Consider the following 18,415-nt stretch of genomic DNA (forward strand, 5'->3'; position numbering starts at 1 on the left):
AGTAATCACTGCAACAGGCTATTAACCTAAAATTTGGATGGCTATTCTCTTCTGCTCATTGTCACTCCAACTTGTCCTAACATGCCTGCACTAAGCACTCTTACAGTTTAAAGCAAGTAGGTCAGCCCCTTTCTGGTACTCCTTCCCTCCAGTATTTAAACCTTTCTACCGAGTCCCTATAGACGGGAGTTCTTGAGCGATGAATAAAACTCTGAAACAGATCTTTAAACTTTGGCATCCACATCCATGCACATTCCAGTCATTTAATAGAGTCATCTTGTACTATCTAGAAAAGATTTTTCTGGGGGTGGAGAATGTCAAATTCTAAGAGCTCACAAGGCCAAATGAATTACCTAAGCTTTGGGGCCAGAATGGGAAATCACCGAGAAAAATCGCTCTTGATCTTTAAGGCAATATAAAGGAATTGAATTTGAACTGGTCATTAAGGGTAACACAAACTCTAGTTCTTTTGATGGTACAGAGCCCATGGAAGTATGTAATGTTCATTGGCAAATATGACAACTCCCATTGAGTAACCCAAATCTGAGGCAGAATGTGCATAAAAGCAAGAAATTAACAATTGGTTTAAACTTAAAAGTTAATTTACTTGGCTTTGTTATCTGTCCTCAGTTCAGGGAGGTGATGCCGAGACATCCAAGTGCATTGGGTTTAAATGAGTGAGGGCTACACAAAGTCAGCCTACTTTCTTTTCCAGAGCCTTCGAGATGGCTCTGGTTTTAAAGACATATCAAATGTACTCTGTATCACATGATACAAGCCATTTATTGAGAAGTCTCGATGTACTATTTATTAAATTTCTCAAAAACATACCCATTGCCTGAAGACCCCTAGTACATTAACACAACTCTAAAAATCACAAAGTCCAGTGGCTGAAAAATTCCCCAGGGAACTCCTTTTGTTTACTCAAAAGTGATATTATTTCTCAAAAACCATCCTATGGGCTCTGTTAGTTCATGCCCTTTCTCTTTTGCATAGCACATTAGCCTATACTTCCTTTTAAAGCTCTACTGTACATTTATCAATATGCTTCCCTCAAGGTGATAATTCCCAATTTAAAATTATTTGTAAAAATCAAATGTAGACAGGTTGCTTGCCCCACGGGATACATGAATCCTTCATGTGTGCCATTTCAAGGTGTAAGATCATAGTGAGTGTGAAAAACTTGGAAGGAAGAGGGCTTAATCTTCCACAACTCAAGAAAACAAGCACATAAAAGATGTGTATTTTGTACAAGTCTTTAATAAAAATATTCAACAAAAATATATAATCAGCATTTTATGTAATGCATACATTTTTAATATCTGCAGGTACAGATAAATAACAGAAGGCAAAAGCAAACATATTGCTTCTCTTTGGCAATTCACCAATATCACCCCCTGAAGAAATAATATGAGTCAGAAACAAAAACCAGCATCTTTAAAAAAAAAAAAAAAAAGACAAAAATGTCCATTACTACAGAAAAAACACTAGGTAAATAATACAGTAGATGGATTTTTCCAAATCAATTGTAATACTTTAGACTGTGGGGGTTAAAATAACAAGTTTCTCTCCAAAATTAAGGCCTACAGTTGCATTTAGACAAGAAAACTACCTGTTTACTAGTTATACATTCCATGGCTCTGTTCTATATTAATACATCACATTCCAACTTCACCTCTCAGATGCCATTCCTAAGGAAAACAAAATTCTTTCCCTCCACAACAACTATTTCACTTGCAGGTCAGAAGTTTGGCAACCCCTCCCCCAAACAAATAACACATTTGTATGGGGCAATTTATCTTCTTAGATCAGTGTCCCAGAATAAAAATTCCTTCCACTTTCCAGCAAAGATACATGCTGTGAATGCTACTGAAGCAATATATACATGACACAACTCAGCAAAGCAAAAAAAAACAAACTAAAAAAACAAAAATAATATATGTGACATCTAACATCTAAGTATGTACATGTTTTCACAGTTAGTTAAAAAAACCTTTTCAGTTTGATATTTTCAGAAAAGTTGAATATAGTTTATAAATAACATGTAAAAGCTCCACCTGAAAATGAAGTACAAGAATGTGGGAAATTTAAATAAGTCTTCTAAGCCCAGGAGAGGTGCTTGAAGTCTGTAAAGGTGAGGCGAGTGAAAAGCAGAACCTGCCAGGGCCCTGAGCACGGGAGGAGCAGAGCCCCCTACATCTGGTAGCAAAGAAACTCCAGCAGCTTGGGGGGGACCGGCAGCTTCTGCACTTCGCCCGTGGGCATCACCCTCCGGATCGACATGCGGCACAGATGCTGCAGGCTCGGAACTTGCTTGGGAGTGGCCCAGAAGTACACGCTTCCGTCGCTCGTCCTGGCCGGAGACAAAGAGGGAGGCCGTCAGCCACCCCCATCCACCCCCAAGCACGAGGTGGCCCAGCTGGCTATACAGGCCCAAGGCCTCCCCACCTCTAGCCCCAACGGCCCACGGGGAGCCCAGGCAGCGCTTACCCTGCAGCTAGAACGCTGCCGTCAGTAGAGAAGGCGCAGCACAGACCGTTGCTCAAAGTCGCCACCTGGACAGGGTGGTCCTCGTCAATCCTCCAAAACCTCACCATCCTGGGGCAAAGAGATGGCAGGGGGCCCAGGTCACAACAACAGAAGGCACCCACCCAAAGCCCTGCCCTCTCCCCTGTGCTGCGGACTGGGGACGGCCCAGGGGAATCCCACCTCAAAGGGCCAGGCTGAGGCCCCTGCCGCGAGTGTCAGCAGGGACCAGAAAACAGACAAAAACCAGCAATCCACCCTCATCTGAACTATTATAACACTGTGCCGCTCTGGAGGGGCTGCAGTCGGGTGCACTGTCAGTGAAACAGCAGCGCCGGTTTCCCAGGAAATGAAATTGTTTTAGTCAGAGCAAGCATTGGGACAGGTTCAACTGCAGTTCAGTGAAAAAAGGCTTTTTAAAAGAATGTGTTTTAAGTAATTACTGGAAAGAATGAAAGGAAACAAAAGCCAACTCAGTCGTAGTTCACTCACTTGTCATCAGCCAGACTGGCAATGTGCAGTCCGTCGTGACTGAAGGACAAAGCGCGCACCCAGCCGTCATTGGCTCCCCCGGCAAAGATGGGCGTAGGGGGAGGGAACAGGTGCCTGCGAACAGAGCAGATAGGTGCGCTTAAGAGCCGAGGCCCTCGGAGCCCACAGCCGCCTTCCCACCTGGTCCTAGCTTAAGGACTCCACAAAGATCCCCTGATGGGCAAATCTAACTATGGACAACTGGACAGAGAGTAAAATTCAAACACTGATCCAAAGGCCCCATGAAATGATCTTTATGCCAGAACCTATTTCTGAATTTGGTCCCCTAAATATATCGGTAATTCCAATCCCCTTTGGAGTCAACAAGCATTTACCAAGTGCCTATTTTGTGCTGAGCAGGGTGTGTCTCAAAGTTAAACAGAGGAAGGAATAAGGCCGTTTCCAGCCTACCTACCCAAACTCCATCAAAATCGATCCAATATGCGGATCCCAGACATACACTCGAGTATCATGGGATGCAGTAGCCAGTAATGCTCCATCAGGAGAGAATTCACAAGCTACCACATCATTGTGATGTCCTTCCAGTTTCCGTATCATGGTGTATTTATCCATGTTCCAAAGGAAAACCTGAAATAAAAGAACAAATATTATAGCTTCCTTCAGATACACAGATGACAAAAAAATCCACACATCTTATCTAAAACTGCTAAATTTATTTGGAATTATATTAAATTAAGCAATAAATTACAAATAATTAAAAATATGCTCAGTGTCATAGTCAAGTAGATTAAAATCAGTTTTAAAGTTAATTAAAGCAAACATGCAAATTCTATATCAAAAGTGTCTGTTAAATATGTTAATTATAAAATAAGCCTAAATATAAAGGCAATGTAATTTAACCACAAAGTTATACTGAAATTCCATTTATATTTAAATATATATATATATATAAAAACTAAATTTGACAAGAAATAGTGTTAAGTACTACAATTCCCCCTTATTTTTTTTTTCAGAAACTACCAAAATTTAAAAAATATATACAGACAGAAAATGTAAGGTTAACAAATTGTTACTCCTTTGGCATCTCCTTTTGAGATAATCACTTGTTTACAATAGGCTTGGATCACCAACGTGAGCCTAGGAAGAGAAACAGATACTGCAAGCAAAGAGAATTTTCTTGGGCAAACAATTAAGGATGTTCAACCATGTAAACAAATTTAAAATGCCTCTATTTAAGAAAATAATAAAATCACAACATTTCTGTGACATGAGCTTTACCCATCTTATTCTTTTAAACGTTAGCTATTATTAATCAATGAAATTTACATGATCAAAATTATTACTTCATTGCCAAGTATATATGGAATTTTGGAGCATAAACTGCGTTTTTAGACTGTGCAGAATAGCTTTACGTATCATCTTAAAAACTATTTTCATCCAAATGTTATAGGAAAAGCCTTTAACTCTCAAGGCTTATATCAAAGAATTCCTCTTGGAGTTATCAGTTAGGCCCTCTTTTCAAGCTAGCTCACATTTTCTGCACAGATTTCATATTAATTCTGGTATTTTAAACAAAGGAAAACAAGTACAAAATTTAAACTGAACTAAAGACTAAGGTAGTTCTAGTCCCTTCTACAAATCCAAAAATAAAACAGAGAAACCATCTGAAAGCCAATTCTGTTACATTAAATTGGTTTCACTATTCAGACCCCCAAGTTCCATAAGACTGGAAGACCAATTTACTTGGAGGAGGTCAGTGGGTTTCACTGTGGGGAAATAAAAATAAAGAAAAAAAAGAAAGAGAGAGAAGCAGAAAGTGGACGCCGACCAGCACCTGCGTACGTACAGTACCCCTTGCAGCCGAATGCAAGGTTACTTCACCGTCCTATGGTAAAGGTCGCCCCCAGCCCGGTAGCCAGAGATGCCACTCTGCCCAGCTGGCACCATTGTGCGCCTGTGTGCGAGTGGTGCCAGCTTAACCTCAATCACACCAATATTGCTGCCACCACCTGTGACAGGGAAAGCAAGAAGCTTATGGAAAACACACAGCCTAAAACAGTAATGTCAACATCTGATCTCTTCTATGAGCTTTAAAAGGCTAAGCTGAATATTCTGCTTGAAACTTGCAACATTGGCAACTCCCCTTTCCCCAGTCTTGGCTAGTTATACAATGCATTTCCACCAGCCTCCCAGCCCAGCCAGCTCCAGGAGTGCCCGGGCTGCTCATCCCCTTCCTTATCCTTCTCCATCCCTGAAGCTAACTCAGGCTCCCTCGATTTTGCCCCAGCTGAGGGCTGGCCGGGGGGAGTTCCTAAGGGAACTCTAGGCCGTTCTCGGAAGCCCACCTTTACCCACGTTGCTTTCAAGTACACTAGACAGGCCAGATGAGAGATATCAGAAGCCATCTACTCTTCTCCCTACTTCTATTCACAACTTTTTATTTTTATAAGCCACTTTTTTGTTTTAAGTCCAGGACCAGCTGAGGCTCACATTAAAAAAAAAAACAGCACACTGGACAAGAAATAGAACAGAGAAGAAAATCATTAGCAAAGTAATGTTTAAGCTAGCTCTTTTCTAAATAACACAGTAACTCTCTCAGTTTTTACAATGTACATCTAAGTGCAAAGACCTCCCTCCCCAACTCCCAGGGCCCTCCCCTCCTCTCCCCAGATAGTTTACAGAACGGCTTCATCTAAAATCAGTGTAAGTTCTCGATTCACAATTAACATCTTGACTGGCTTATTCCATTTCTTTCATGCAACTTTTCCCTCATTATAAAACATTTAAGATAGTCATGACACCGAGCACAGCTTGATGGGTTACTTAAGATTTCAAGTGATTGTGCATCCATTACGATAATAAATTCACAAATCAATGTCCAAGAACTGTGATACCTACTGCTTTACTGGCTCCAACTGAACACAGCATGGAAGAGTCTGGGGAGAAGGAACAGCTGTAAACCCAGTTCTGATGTCCCCGCAAGACTTTCATCATGTTTCCTAAAAACAAAGTTCCAAATTACCCACTGTACCCATTTCAAACAACAAAAAAAGAAAGGTCCCGGGAGCCCAGTGGGATTTAACCTGTGCACACCACCTGCATTCTTAATCTATCTTCTCCCTTTACACCTACATCCCACTGCACTATAATTCGTCTCAACTGAGTTTCAATGACTGTTCTTTCCTGACATTTAGTCAAAGGCAGATCCTCTTTGCAAAGATCTCTCACCTGGCCAATGTGACCTACAGGGTTTGTGCTGAAATGTGACACAAAAAAGATTGTCACCAGGGGAATCTGGTCGTCATCCTCCCAATCCCCACAACCTAAATGAAAAGGTCTCCGTGAGTCTTACCTATCCAGGCCTGGAGGCAGCCAATGCCTCCAATATAATAATGAAATTGTTCTCTCCCAAGATTTTGCATTTGTGAGGTTCCCACATCAATAAAGGGGTGAGAAGAAAGGGAGAAGTTGGTCTGGATGACTGCTGCAGATCTGTGCTCCTGTAATCCCTGTCACAGCCATGAAATACTCAGGGGCTCCCCAAAAGGTAAACCACACCAGGAAGTGGCCAATTTCTGAAACCACTTCTTTGAAGCCCTTTTGCTTCCCACCTCTCAGGTTCACATTTTAGCAGTAATATTTTAAGTGACAAATGTGCCTTCAGAAACTTGGCTGTGAACTGCACAGTTGAGGCTTCAAGGAAGCCTTTCTCAACCCCTCAATTCTAAGGCCTTCTCTTTTCTTAAGCACTTCCTGTTTATCCAGTATAAGCTTATCTGCATCTTATTTGTATGTATCTTGTCTCACCCATTAGCCTGGAAGCTGCTCCAAGAGGGTGGGGACTGCCTCCCTCTCCCACCTCCCCCCCCATTCCCTGTTCACATCTCCAGTTCTAAGCATGGGGCCTGGCATGACTGATTGACACTTCAAATACTATAGATGAAAATCTGAAAAACTTTCTCTGGAAATTATATACTGATAATATTTTCAGTATCATATTCAGACCCCCCTCCCCAAAATGTGGTTTATTCTCCTGTTTAAAATAAAATCTGTATTATAAATGACATATGCAAACTGCTGTTTATTGTATCTTCTAGATTTTATTAAGCAGTACTTATTGGTTGTTTGAGAGTTCACTTAAATTCTTACTAAACAAAAGCAGAAAAGACAATACTGCTCAGTTTAGACCTGACTTAGAACCTAAAACAGATCCAGGTTTTGGGGTTTGGGTCCTGGTTCTCAAAGGAAATCCAATAGACTATTTAACTGGCTCCCTTTTTTTGCTTCTTATAGAAAATTCCAAGAATTAAACAAAGAAAAACATTATATATAGCATTTCCTAAGTCAAATGGACACTAAAGGACAAATGAATGAATGTTCCTTGTCATTCCATCAACATCTAGACACTGTTTTCCTCAACTTCATAGGGGCAGGTGCTTACTCACCATCATCCTTAAGGTCCCACACTCGTAGAGTTTTGTCTCTTGAAGCTGACACTAGAATCAGGCTTCCATCTGGAGCAAAAGTTAAATCTCTGACCACTTCTGTATGGTCCATTAAGTTAAGGAGGAGTTTTCCTATAAAGAACAAAAACACAGAAATGTGAGTTAACATTCACATTCAAATCATATTTATATTTTCTTTTCTTTCTTTTCCCCCCCCTCCCCCATATTTTCTCAAGAGAAAATCCTCTTGGGAGCTTCAAGTATAAGGATAAACATTTATTTTATTAACATTTTAATTTCTGAGTGAATAATCAGTTTCTTTGATACCCTTGTGACCTATTAGTGCTTGAAGAACTGGGTGGGGTTTTGTGCCTGCTTTTTTTGGAGAACTTATTTATAAACCAGCCAGGTCCCAGATCCTTTATCCTTTCAGATAAAACACAAATTTGTTAAAAACAAGGAAGAATTTTTGAAAAACTAGGGAAACAAAGCAATTTGTGTAACTAAAGATAAACTCACCATTAAACTATTTCCAAAGTTTCTACGTTGTTCTATCTACTGCAAAGCCTACTAATATCAATGTCCGACTACTCAAAAATCATGTTAATTTCACATACTTAAAAGGAAAGGAGGAAATATGGTAGAGCAGATCAAAAGCTAGCCATGGTGGCAGGAAGGCCTGATTTGAAGTTTTCTCAAAACAGACTAAGTGATATTTGGCAAGTCATCTGTGGGGCCCAGGCAGTAACAAAAGACTAATTTTCCCAGAAGACCCTGTTCTTCTCCCCTCTACTCCCAAGTCCTTCTAATGAGATCACAACTCCCCTACCTTTGTCCACTCCAAATAGAAACTCTAAACCTCAAAAGATCCAATCATTTCTGTGTCACAGAAATGACGTTTAAAATGTGAGAAAGGCATTATTTTCCTGCAAAACATCTATGTTTGTCATTTGACTTGACTTTCTATCACTGTATTATCCTTCTTTATTCTGCTTAAAAAGGAAAACTTCAGAATCAGTTTCCTCAATTATAACTGCTCATGTTTTAAATACCCTAAATCAAGAATTAGCTTCTCAACTTAGTAGGTTAAAACTTCAACTAAATTATCACATAAAACTTCTAAAGGTTAATAATTGATGAAACCAGGAGTCTTGCCTTGAAAACTTCAATATTAATCAATCATTAGCAACCTGGCTATTTGAAACAGAAAATGAATTACTGGGAAGAAATAATTAACAACTGGCCCTCAAATGTCCTCTCTTCATCCTTTAATGCTGTTTATTTAAAGAGTAAACGATTTTCTTCTTCATTTTTTACCTTTTTAATCCGATTTTTCTTGTGCAGTATGATAATTGTGGAAATATGTATAGAAGAATTGCTCATGTTTAACATAGATTACTTGCTATCTAAGGGAGGGGACTGGAGAAAAGATCTAGAACACAAAGTTTTGCAAGGGAGAATGTTGAAAGCTATTTATGTATACTATTTATGCATATATTTTAACAGCATAAATAAATAATAAAGAAATATTAAAGAAATACAAAAAGAGGAAAAAAAAAGAGTAATCAAAGAGATGGAATAAATTATAGAACTATACTGAAGCAGAAAAATGGAGCAACCCTGAAAATTTTCAGGGCAAAATGTTTTTTAGCAAAAACAGTCTTCCAATAGTTCAATTACAAGAAGTACCTTGAACTTTCTAATTCTTTCTGAACCACGGAACTTAACTTAGCAAGTCTTTGTAGAATCAATCACAGACATGTTCAGAGGATAGTTCTGATTCTCAATGCACTTCTACCTTTAAAACCACCCATTTAAAGCCCACGTACAACATTTCAATGAGCTGTTTCTTAGGGAAGAAATCATACCTGTATAGACATCCCATATTTTGATGCGTCCATTGCTTAAACCAGTGGCCAGCAGGAGCTGGTCCTGACCAAATTTGAATCGGTGCCATTCTATATTCACACATCGACTCTGTTTTTCAGGGACTGAGGATCCAAAAGCAAGACTCCACACAATGTCCCCACAGTCTATGATGTGTTCACAAGGCTTGCTCTTCGAAACCCCAAAACTGTTCTGTCTTGAAAGTCTTGAATTGCTTGAATTAGTAACGTTCTTGGTGCCATGCAACAGACTTTAAAAAGAAAAAAAAGGAAGAAAGGCTGAAAGTCAGAATAGAGGATCTTAGGACAAGAACTACTTTAAAACCTGAATTTCAACATAAGTTTTTTGAATGCAGTAAACCTAAACTTGATTATAATGGCAATAAACAAAACCAGAATTTTATTGATCCTATTCTTGATTTCTAGATGAAGTAATCATCTCTACATTACTAAAATGCTACTATATAAATTCAAGGCATTAAACCAAGTCTCCACTGGACATTACAAAAATTCAACAATAAAGCAGTTTGCAATGTTCTCACACTACGAGAAAGATTTCAGACCATGAAGTACATACAGTATAATTAGCTGGAACCCACCCTTCCATTAATCAGAATGTAGGCCTTCACCACACACCATTCTGTAATTCTACTTTAAGGAAAGAAATAAATGATCAAAAAAAAGGTGCCAAACCAATTATTGGCTATTTTTCAAAAAAAAAAAAAAAGGGGGGGGGGAGGGGGGAGGCAAAAAAAAAAAATATATATATATACACACATCCTGTAATAGCACACACTTAGTCCCTTTTCCCCATACTTCCTTAATCAAGATGTAGGGGGGAAAAACAGAGTAAGAATCAGACAGCAGAATTATAACTCTAAAGGTTCTTTTGTTGTCATTCAATCCTTTTTTTCAGTCATGTCCAACTCTGGAGTTTTCCTGACAAAGTTACTGGAGTAGTTTGCTGTTTGCCATTTCCTTCTCTGGTTCATTTCACAGATGAAGAAATTGAGGCAGTCAGAGCTGATTACTTGTGCAGTGTCTGAGGTGGATCTGAACTCAGGAGGAGTCTTCCTAACTTCCCTCCCTATTCTAAAGCTTCCTAACCTTCCAAATCCAAGCTACATTCCGTAGCTACACCTGTGCACTCTCCAAGATGCTGGGAATACCAAGAATCAAGCGCCCTTACTCTCAAGGGGCTTATAATAGTAAGAGCCTACAGGGATGCTCAGGCAGCCAGAGAGAAAGAGCTGGAAGCCAGAAGACCCTAACTCAGAGACTGCTGCAATAGTCTCGGTGAGAGCCATGAAGGCAGCAATGGCAAGATTTGGCAACTACTGACCAAATGTGTGGAGTGAGACCTGGGGAGATAGGGAGGACAGATGGTGCCTCATATAGCTGGAAGAAAGTTTGGAAGACGGGTGAAGGACTTGGGGAAACTACTCTGATCAGAGAGATTTTGAAATGTCTGGAGGTCATCACAAATGTCCAGCAGACAACTGGTGACAAGGGACAATCTATGCCTCTCATGTCAAGGGACCAATTAATAATGGAGAAAATATTTACTAATTCCTGAGACCAAATATCCTTGAGAAAATTGCTATTAAGTGACTTTTTATTCCTCAGTTTAAGATTCTAGTAGAGTATGCTCAAAAAGTTATCAAACTGTGCATACTCTTTGATCCAGCAGTGTTTTTACTGGGCTTATATCCCAAAGAATGTGCCAAAATATTTGTGGCAGGTCTCTTTGTAGTGGCCAGAAACTGGAAACTGAGTAGATGCCCATCAACTGGAGAATGGCTGGGTAAATTGTGGTATATGAATATCATGAATATTATTCTTCTGTAAGAAATAACCAGCAGGATGATTTCAGAAAGGCCTGTTGAGCCTTACATGAATTGATGCTGAGTGAAATGAACAGGGACAAGAGATCATTATACACGGCAACAATAATACTATATGACGATCAATTCTGATGGACCTGGCCATCTCCAGCAATGAGATGAATCAAATTAGTTCCAATAGAGCAGTAATGAACTGAACCAGCTACACCAGTGAAAGAACTCTGGGAGATGACTCCCACTACAATCCCTCTATTTTTGTCCGCCTGCATTTTTTATTTTCGTCACAGGCTAATAGTACACTATTTCAAAGTCCGATTCTTTTTGTACAGCAAAATAACTGTTAGGACATGTATATTTATGTTGTATTTAATTTATACTTTAACATATTTAACATGTATTGGTCAACCTGCCATCTGGGGGAGGGGATGGGGAGGAGGGGAAAAATTGGAACAAAAGGTTTGGCAATTGTCAGTGCTGTAAAATTACCCATGCATATAACTTGTAAATAAAAAGCTATAATAGTAATATTAAAAAAGATTCTATTAGTCTTTGGCCCTGCTCTACCCCCAGTGACAAATTCCAAGCCTGTAATTATATTCTTCCACCAAAAGACAAAATACTGGAATATTCTAGTTCAGTAAGAAATGACTCACAAGTTCTTGAGGCATTGGGACCAGGGAACCAGCTTTACTGTGCGATGTCCTTGAGACCAGGCAAAGTAAGAACCATCAGGAGCAAAGGCCACCGTCCAGTTTTCATGACCACATTTCTTGTCAAAAGGAGCTGCTGGGGCCAAAAGTTCTCCTATGGTACGGGATCTCACTAAAGACAAGAAAAGAACACTCAGTGACTTGATTCATTGTCACTATAAAATGATGTTTGAAACCACACTAGAAATCTTCTATCTGCAAATAAAGCTTTACCACCCAAAACACTCTCCCCAAATAGAGATCATGCTCTGAAGACCCTCCCATGTACAAATTTATAAGATTGGGAAATCATTCAGGTAACAATGCCATATGACTCTAATTCAAGTCTAAGAACCAAGATCTGCTGACTTTAACTACTTTAAGCTATGAAAAATTAAACAAAAAACCCCAAAACTTTTAGTATTCCGGGCAAGTGACTAACAATTTTCAGCCAAAAGATGTGCACGTAATCTCTTAAGGCATGAAATCAGAAAAAAAAAAATTTGCCTTTCATAGGAATTAAAGGTATCATTAGGGATCCCAGTAAAATCAAATATACAAACTTTTAAAATCACAAACCTATTTGATAACCAGCAGTGGAATTCAAGCATCCTTTTAAAAGCACAAATGAGATCTGAATTTTATAACCTTAATTTTCCTGCTTTAACCTTGATCATGGTAACAACTCCTTTTTGATAAAATGATAGGAATGTCACTTATCTTTAATAAAACCCAATCTGGCAACAGGGTTAATATAGTGAAATAAACCAGTTTACTCATTCCTATCAGCTGCTCATTAGCTCACTGATCTGCTACCAAGATCTCTAGTCCTTATTTATATTGGAATAACAAATTACTTTGAAAATAAGGAGCCCTGGACTGGAGATCTGAATATGAGTCCAGGCTGTCACTTCTCTAGATCTCATCTGCAAAATGGAGATCCGGATAATCCTGGCCCTAGCTGTTTCAGTTATGTGAAGATGAGGAGAAAAACAAAAAACAAAAAACAAAAAACAAACAAACAAACAAACAAAAAAAAAAAAACCATGCCTAATTACACAGCAATACATAAAGGCAAGGTCCCTTTTTGTTGGAATCTTTACAAACTACTAACTCATTAGAGTTGATAGATTATTGCTCTGATCTTACAAGATGTTTTGGGCCAGAACCTGAAACAAGGTACTTAGTAGAACTAATTGACACAATGTTTGTGTTCACACTTTTACTCATTGGAGTTCAGTTTGGAAAATTTCAGGGTTTAGTATGAGATATCTGAATTCACACCTCCCTTGAAGCCCTTAGGGCCAGAGAGCACTATGGGAGAAACCCATAATCCCCCTCTCTCACATCCCACAATTCCTCTCTCTCAAATAAAGAGAGCTTCAAAGGGGCCAGTGAGAAGAGTTTTCAGAAGAAGCTCCCAATCGAGAGTTCAGGTGAATATTGACAAGGCTCTCTCAGAGGCAAGACAGATTCAATTTGGTGCTGGCTCTGGAGGCTGAAGAAAACAGAGGCAGAGGCTGAAGGACAAACCTTTGGATTTGGAGACATTTGGAGGGAGCTCTTGGAACCAAGCAGAGATAGGCCTGTAAGAATCTAGCTATCCGAGCCCAAGGAAAGAGACAAGATTTGGAAAGAGAAATAAACATTTGTATTTTTTACCAGCTGGCTGCATTTGGGGTAATTATTGATCTGAACTGATACTAAGGCTGCCTCCAGAAAATCTCGAGAAACCTTCTCCCCCAGAGAGAACCTTCATCTTATATATTTTAAAGAACAAGAACACCACGCCTTTTTTTCTCTAATTTGGAGAAATCTGGAATGAATTCAATTCCAGACAATCTACAAAAAAATAGTTCAAGGATCATCAATGAAGTGCTTCAGAAAACCCAAAAGGAGTCAAATTTGTTTGCTGGTTTGACTAATACTTTCCTGCCAATTATTCAATCTCTCTCTTCTAAAGAATTATGATTAAATATTAACTTTGAAAGGTTTCTTTCTAATCTACGAGGGGCACTCTTGCCAGGGTAATTAGACTTGGAGATCTCTATAAAATACCACCCATAGTGTCATTAATGCATAGACACCAGTAAACCATGACCACCTCCTAACAAAGAACTTTGATTCAGGGAATTCAAATTCGACCTTGTATTCTTTTCTCCCTCCTCTCCTGTTTTGGAATGGAGTCAATCACTCTCCTGAGATCAAGCAGTAACTTAAAATATCACCTCCCATCTACTCTATTATCCAAGAAGACCAACCGGCCTGCTTAAGAACCACCCCAAGATATGTAATAGTAGGCATTCATCACCTTTCCTCACAAAAGGAAACCTGGAACAATTTATATTGGTAAGTAATGAAGACAGAAACATTTGGTCTTTTACCCAGATATAATTTTAATTATTGATGAACATCCTAATAATTGAGCACTATTTCTTTTTTAAAGGGTCTCCTTTCTCACTGCTACACCTAGATTGGTAAATAAATATCTCCAGCTCCCAAACTCCCAAACACTTAAAAAAATTAATTTGTCACAGGAAGACAGTAGGCAGGCCAATGCCAGTTCATTACAGAAGTTTAGATCAAGTTCTTTTAATCCTTAAAAGGAATTCCACAGAATACAAGGATGTCACTATAGAATTTGAAATGACTTATCCTATAGCACCAGGCTTGGCTTTCACAAAAAAAAATCAGGCACTAGAGGAGAAAAGACCATTGTTCTGGAGCCTAAGGACATCTTAATAATATTTGCCATTAATTGGCTCTGAGTCCTGTTTTGGTTCCCCAGACAGAGTAGGTGTTCAACAAAGGAAATTTAAATAACAGAAAAGGAAATTGAGGGGATGGAGGCATTATTTTAACTTTAAAAAATAAGTACATGGGACTTTATAGCAGACTTCTGTAGGGGCTGAGACAGAATGGATCTCTTACACTCTCTTCAGGGGTCCTCAAACTTGCCAGTTCACTGTCCCTCAGACTGCTGGAGGGCTGGACTATAGTAAAAACAAAAACTTTTTTTTTTGTGGGCCTTTAAAATAAAAGAAACTTCATAGCCCTGGGTGAGGGGGATAGATGTCCTCAGCTGTGGCATTTGGCCTGTGGGAAGTAGTTTAAGGACCCCTGCCTAGATTCTATATTTTGTACAGATTTCAAGTACTGGAAAATAGCTTGCTAAAACACTAGGTGAGATGGAAATCAAATTTGGGTCAACAAATATTTTAAATGGTCAAAGGATATGAACAATTTTTAGATGAAATTAAAGCCATCCTATAGCATAAAAACATGCTCTAAATCACTGTTAGAAATGCAAATTAGCAAATTAAAACAACCCTGAGAGTATCTCCTCACACTTATTAGATTGGCTATAGTGGTGAGAAAAAAATGATAAATGTTGGAGATGTGAGAAAATTGGGACACTAAAGCACTGCTGGTGGAGCTGTGAACTGATCCAGCCGTTCCGAAGTGCAATTTGCAACTATGCCCAGAGGGCTATAAAAATGCATCCCTTTTAATCCAGCAATCCCACTGCTAGTTCTATATCCCAAAGATTCTAAAAAAAGGGAAAAAAGACTATTTGTATAAAAATATTTATAGCAGTTTCTCCTGGTGGCTAAAATTTGAAAATCAAAGGGATGCCCATCAATTGGGGAAAGGCTAAACAAGCTGTGGTATAAGATTATAATGGAATATTTTTGTGCTGTGAATTCACTAACAATGATTTTCAGAAATTCAGATGTCAGCAATACAATGATGCAAGACCATCCCAAAGAATTCCTGATGGAAATATATTTATCCTGTTGCAGAAAATAAACTGGCATTATTGAGTTGCACTTTCTTCCATTTTTTTTTTTTAAATTCAAGACTTCTTGTGGATTTATCTTCGGCAAAGAGAAGATTTAATTCAGTTCCAATTGATCAATGATGGACAGAATCAGCTACACCCAGAGAAGGAACACTGGGAAATGAATGTGGACTACTTGCATTTTTGTTTTTCTTCCCAGGTTATTTTTACCTTCTGAATCCAACTCTTCTTGTGCAACAAGAGAATTGTATGGTTCTGCACACATACATTGTACCTACGATATGCTATAACATATTTAACATGTATAAGGCTGCCTGCCAAAGCTGGAACAGGAGTGCAAGGAATAATGTAAAAAATTCCCCATGCATGTTGTCATAAAAAGTTATAAAAAAAAATTCAAGACTTCTTGTACAAAATGATTAATATGGAAATGTTTTACACAATTATATATGTGTATCTGAATGCTTACAGTCTCAGGGAAGGAGAAAAGGATAGAATTTGGGACTCAAAACTTTAAAAAATGTTTTTAAAATTGTTGAATTTTAAATGATCTACCAGTTTATACTTAAGTAATATTTTTAAATTTAAATATTTAAAATATTAACAAGGGAAAGCTGTTCCAAAATGTGGTAGTTATTTTATTTCTAAGAGAACAAAACTCGAGAAGATGCCGTATAGAATGCCGTTTTTAAAAAGCCTCGATTTCTCCCAAATATTGGGTTTAAAGGATTTTCTGGTTGCTTTACACCTCTTGACTTGCTGCCTTTCTAGGCCTGGAATAGTCTTGCATAAATTAGACCTATAAGTATCGACAAACAATTAAATGCTTTGGTTTCCCCACTCCCCATCTCATTCAAACGACCTTCCTTCTCAATCACAGTCCACTGCAGAGACGGCAATCCCATTCTCAAGATACACTTTTGGTTCTTTCAGAAATCTGTTCAAATCCATAAGCAAGATGGGAACAGCAAAATCAGTGACAGTGCTAGATGGTCCATTCCTTCAGAAAGGCTGGCTACGAAAGCAGATAATGGAGCAGCTTTCAATAATTCCATGTGAACAGCCTTCCTCCTCCTGCCACTGCGGTCCCAGCTACCCCGCCCTTCCCACTCCATACGTGTTAAGAGGAGCAATTGCAGCAGATGAGTCTTCTCCCCAGAACGGCTGCAGCACCTCCTCCTTCCTCCATAGACCTCATCCTTCCAGGCCACCTTTCTAAATACCACTTTATCTGGGCTTGGGCCAATTTTAGCTACTTCCTAAAAAGCTCGGGTCCCAAGGATTCCACTCCCCCGCCACCTCCCTCTCCCTCCCCCAGCTTTCCTTCGGAATAAGAAATCAATCTATCACATAGCTTGCCTTCTCAATGGGGGACCGGCTGAAGGGAGACAGAGAATTTGGAGCTCAAAATGTTTAAAAATGAAAATAATGAGCTAGGGGAAAAAGGGAAGCCATCAATGCCACAATATTCACTCCCTTCAACTGGAGCGGGCTAAGAATCTGAAAGACTTAAGGATGGTGAAGCAGACTCTGAAGGAGAAGACTAAGTAGGAATCCGTCTCCCGCGGCCCGGCCCCCGCCCCCTCTTCTGCCTTCCCGGGAGCCCAATGCAAGCAAGAACGCCTGCCGTGCACCAGGCGCCAAGGGGCCACAAGGGATGCCCCCGATTCATCCAGGGGTGCCCCGAAACAGCAGCATCCCTGAACGGCCGGGACCGCTCTGCGGATGCCCAAACCTGCCCGGGATCGGCCAGCGCAGGGTTACAATGTAGCAAGCGCTTTATTGTGCGCCCGGGGATGCGGGCACGGATGCCCCGAGAGCCCGTGCTAGGGTCCTGCAGGCATATATGTGGCGCCTGCGGCGTGCGCCGGAGCACTAGGACAAAAGCCGACTCCACCCTCCCAGTTTCCATTCTGGGGAGGGGGAGGGAGCGCCCCCCACCCCCGAGTTCCTCACCGATCTCTTTTTCGTTGACCCTCGGGGGAAAGCTGGCCATCTATGGGACACCGTCTGAGTCCGGGGGGCGCGGGCACACACTCACACGCGTCGGGAGCGCGCGGGGCGCGGAGGGGCGTGACGGGCGCGGGTCCCTCCGGGGGCCCGGGGAGGGAGGAAGGCACCGAAGGGAGGAAGGGGAAGGGGAAGTGCCGCTGCGGCTCTGGGCGAGGCTCCGGGGCGGGTGGTCCGGAGCGCCTGCGACGCGGAGGGGGAGCCCGACACAGACAAAAGGCTTCGAGTCTCCACTGGCAGCAGAGCGACCGCAGGACGCTTCCGACTCAGTCGACGGCAAACGAGACACTGGAGACAAAATGGCGGCCCGAGCCAGGATGTAGCACGGCGGAGGGGGTGGGGCTTGGTGACGACACGACAGAAGCCACGCCTTCCAGAGGGAGGGAGGATTCGAGAAAGGGGAGGGTGGGGGAGGGAGGACAGGAGGAACGTGACCGGCCGGCTCCGCTCCCCCTCCGCCACCGCCCATGCGCAATAACCCCGAGGCATGGGCTGTCCTGGCCAAAAAATGGATCAGCCTTGGGTTTGTGGAGGGGGAGGGCAACGTGGAAACGGGGTAATAAGAGCCGATGATACTAATGTTGATAAATAATAAGTAACAATGAAACAACGCCTTCTAATTTCAGTGCTCTCTCTCTGTTAGTTTTTAGCCTATATGTTTCTTGTTCCCACCTAGGTCTTGTCTCCGTACATTAAACTATAAGCTCCTGGGGGGCGGGCA

The 18,415-nt window shown here is 40.6% G+C and overlaps 1 protein-coding gene across 1 annotated transcript; it reads right to left on the reverse strand.

The window, feature by feature from the left end:
- Positions 1-1,240: 1,240 nt before the first annotated feature.
- Positions 1,241-18,001, reverse strand: WSB1 (WD repeat and SOCS box containing 1). The gene is made up of 9 exons (XM_051992365.1): positions 17,641-18,001; positions 11,847-12,015; positions 9,332-9,600; positions 7,464-7,595; positions 5,917-6,017; positions 3,473-3,645; positions 3,019-3,132; positions 2,491-2,598; positions 1,241-2,353 (listed from the first exon to the last, which is right to left on the reverse strand). Exons 1-9 carry the CDS (start codon positions 17,678-17,680, stop codon positions 2,194-2,196), a joined length of 1,266 nt encoding a protein of 421 aa, XP_051848325.1. The 5' UTR covers positions 17,681-18,001; the 3' UTR covers positions 1,241-2,193.
- Positions 18,002-18,415: the final 414 nt, after the last annotated feature.

Source organism: Antechinus flavipes, chromosome 4, assembly GCF_016432865.1.
Source record: "Antechinus flavipes isolate AdamAnt ecotype Samford, QLD, Australia chromosome 4, AdamAnt_v2, whole genome shotgun sequence".
NCBI classification, from domain to species: Eukaryota; Metazoa; Chordata; class Mammalia; order Dasyuromorphia; family Dasyuridae; genus Antechinus; species Antechinus flavipes.

Excerpts from the sequence above, each read along its gene's own strand:
- WSB1 (XM_051992365.1), bottom strand. The coding sequence starts at position 17,680 with ATGGCCAGCTTTCCCCCGAGGGTCAACGAAAAAGAGATCG. Across the intron at positions 12,016-17,640 it reads GGTCAACGAAAAAGAGATCG|TGAGATCCCGTACCATAGGA; the intron begins GTGAGGAACTCG and ends TCTTGTCTTTAG. Across the intron at positions 3,646-5,916 it reads CAGTTGGAGCCAGTAAAGCA|GTTTTCCTTTGGAACATGGA; the intron begins GTAGGTATCACA and ends CTTTTATTTCAG.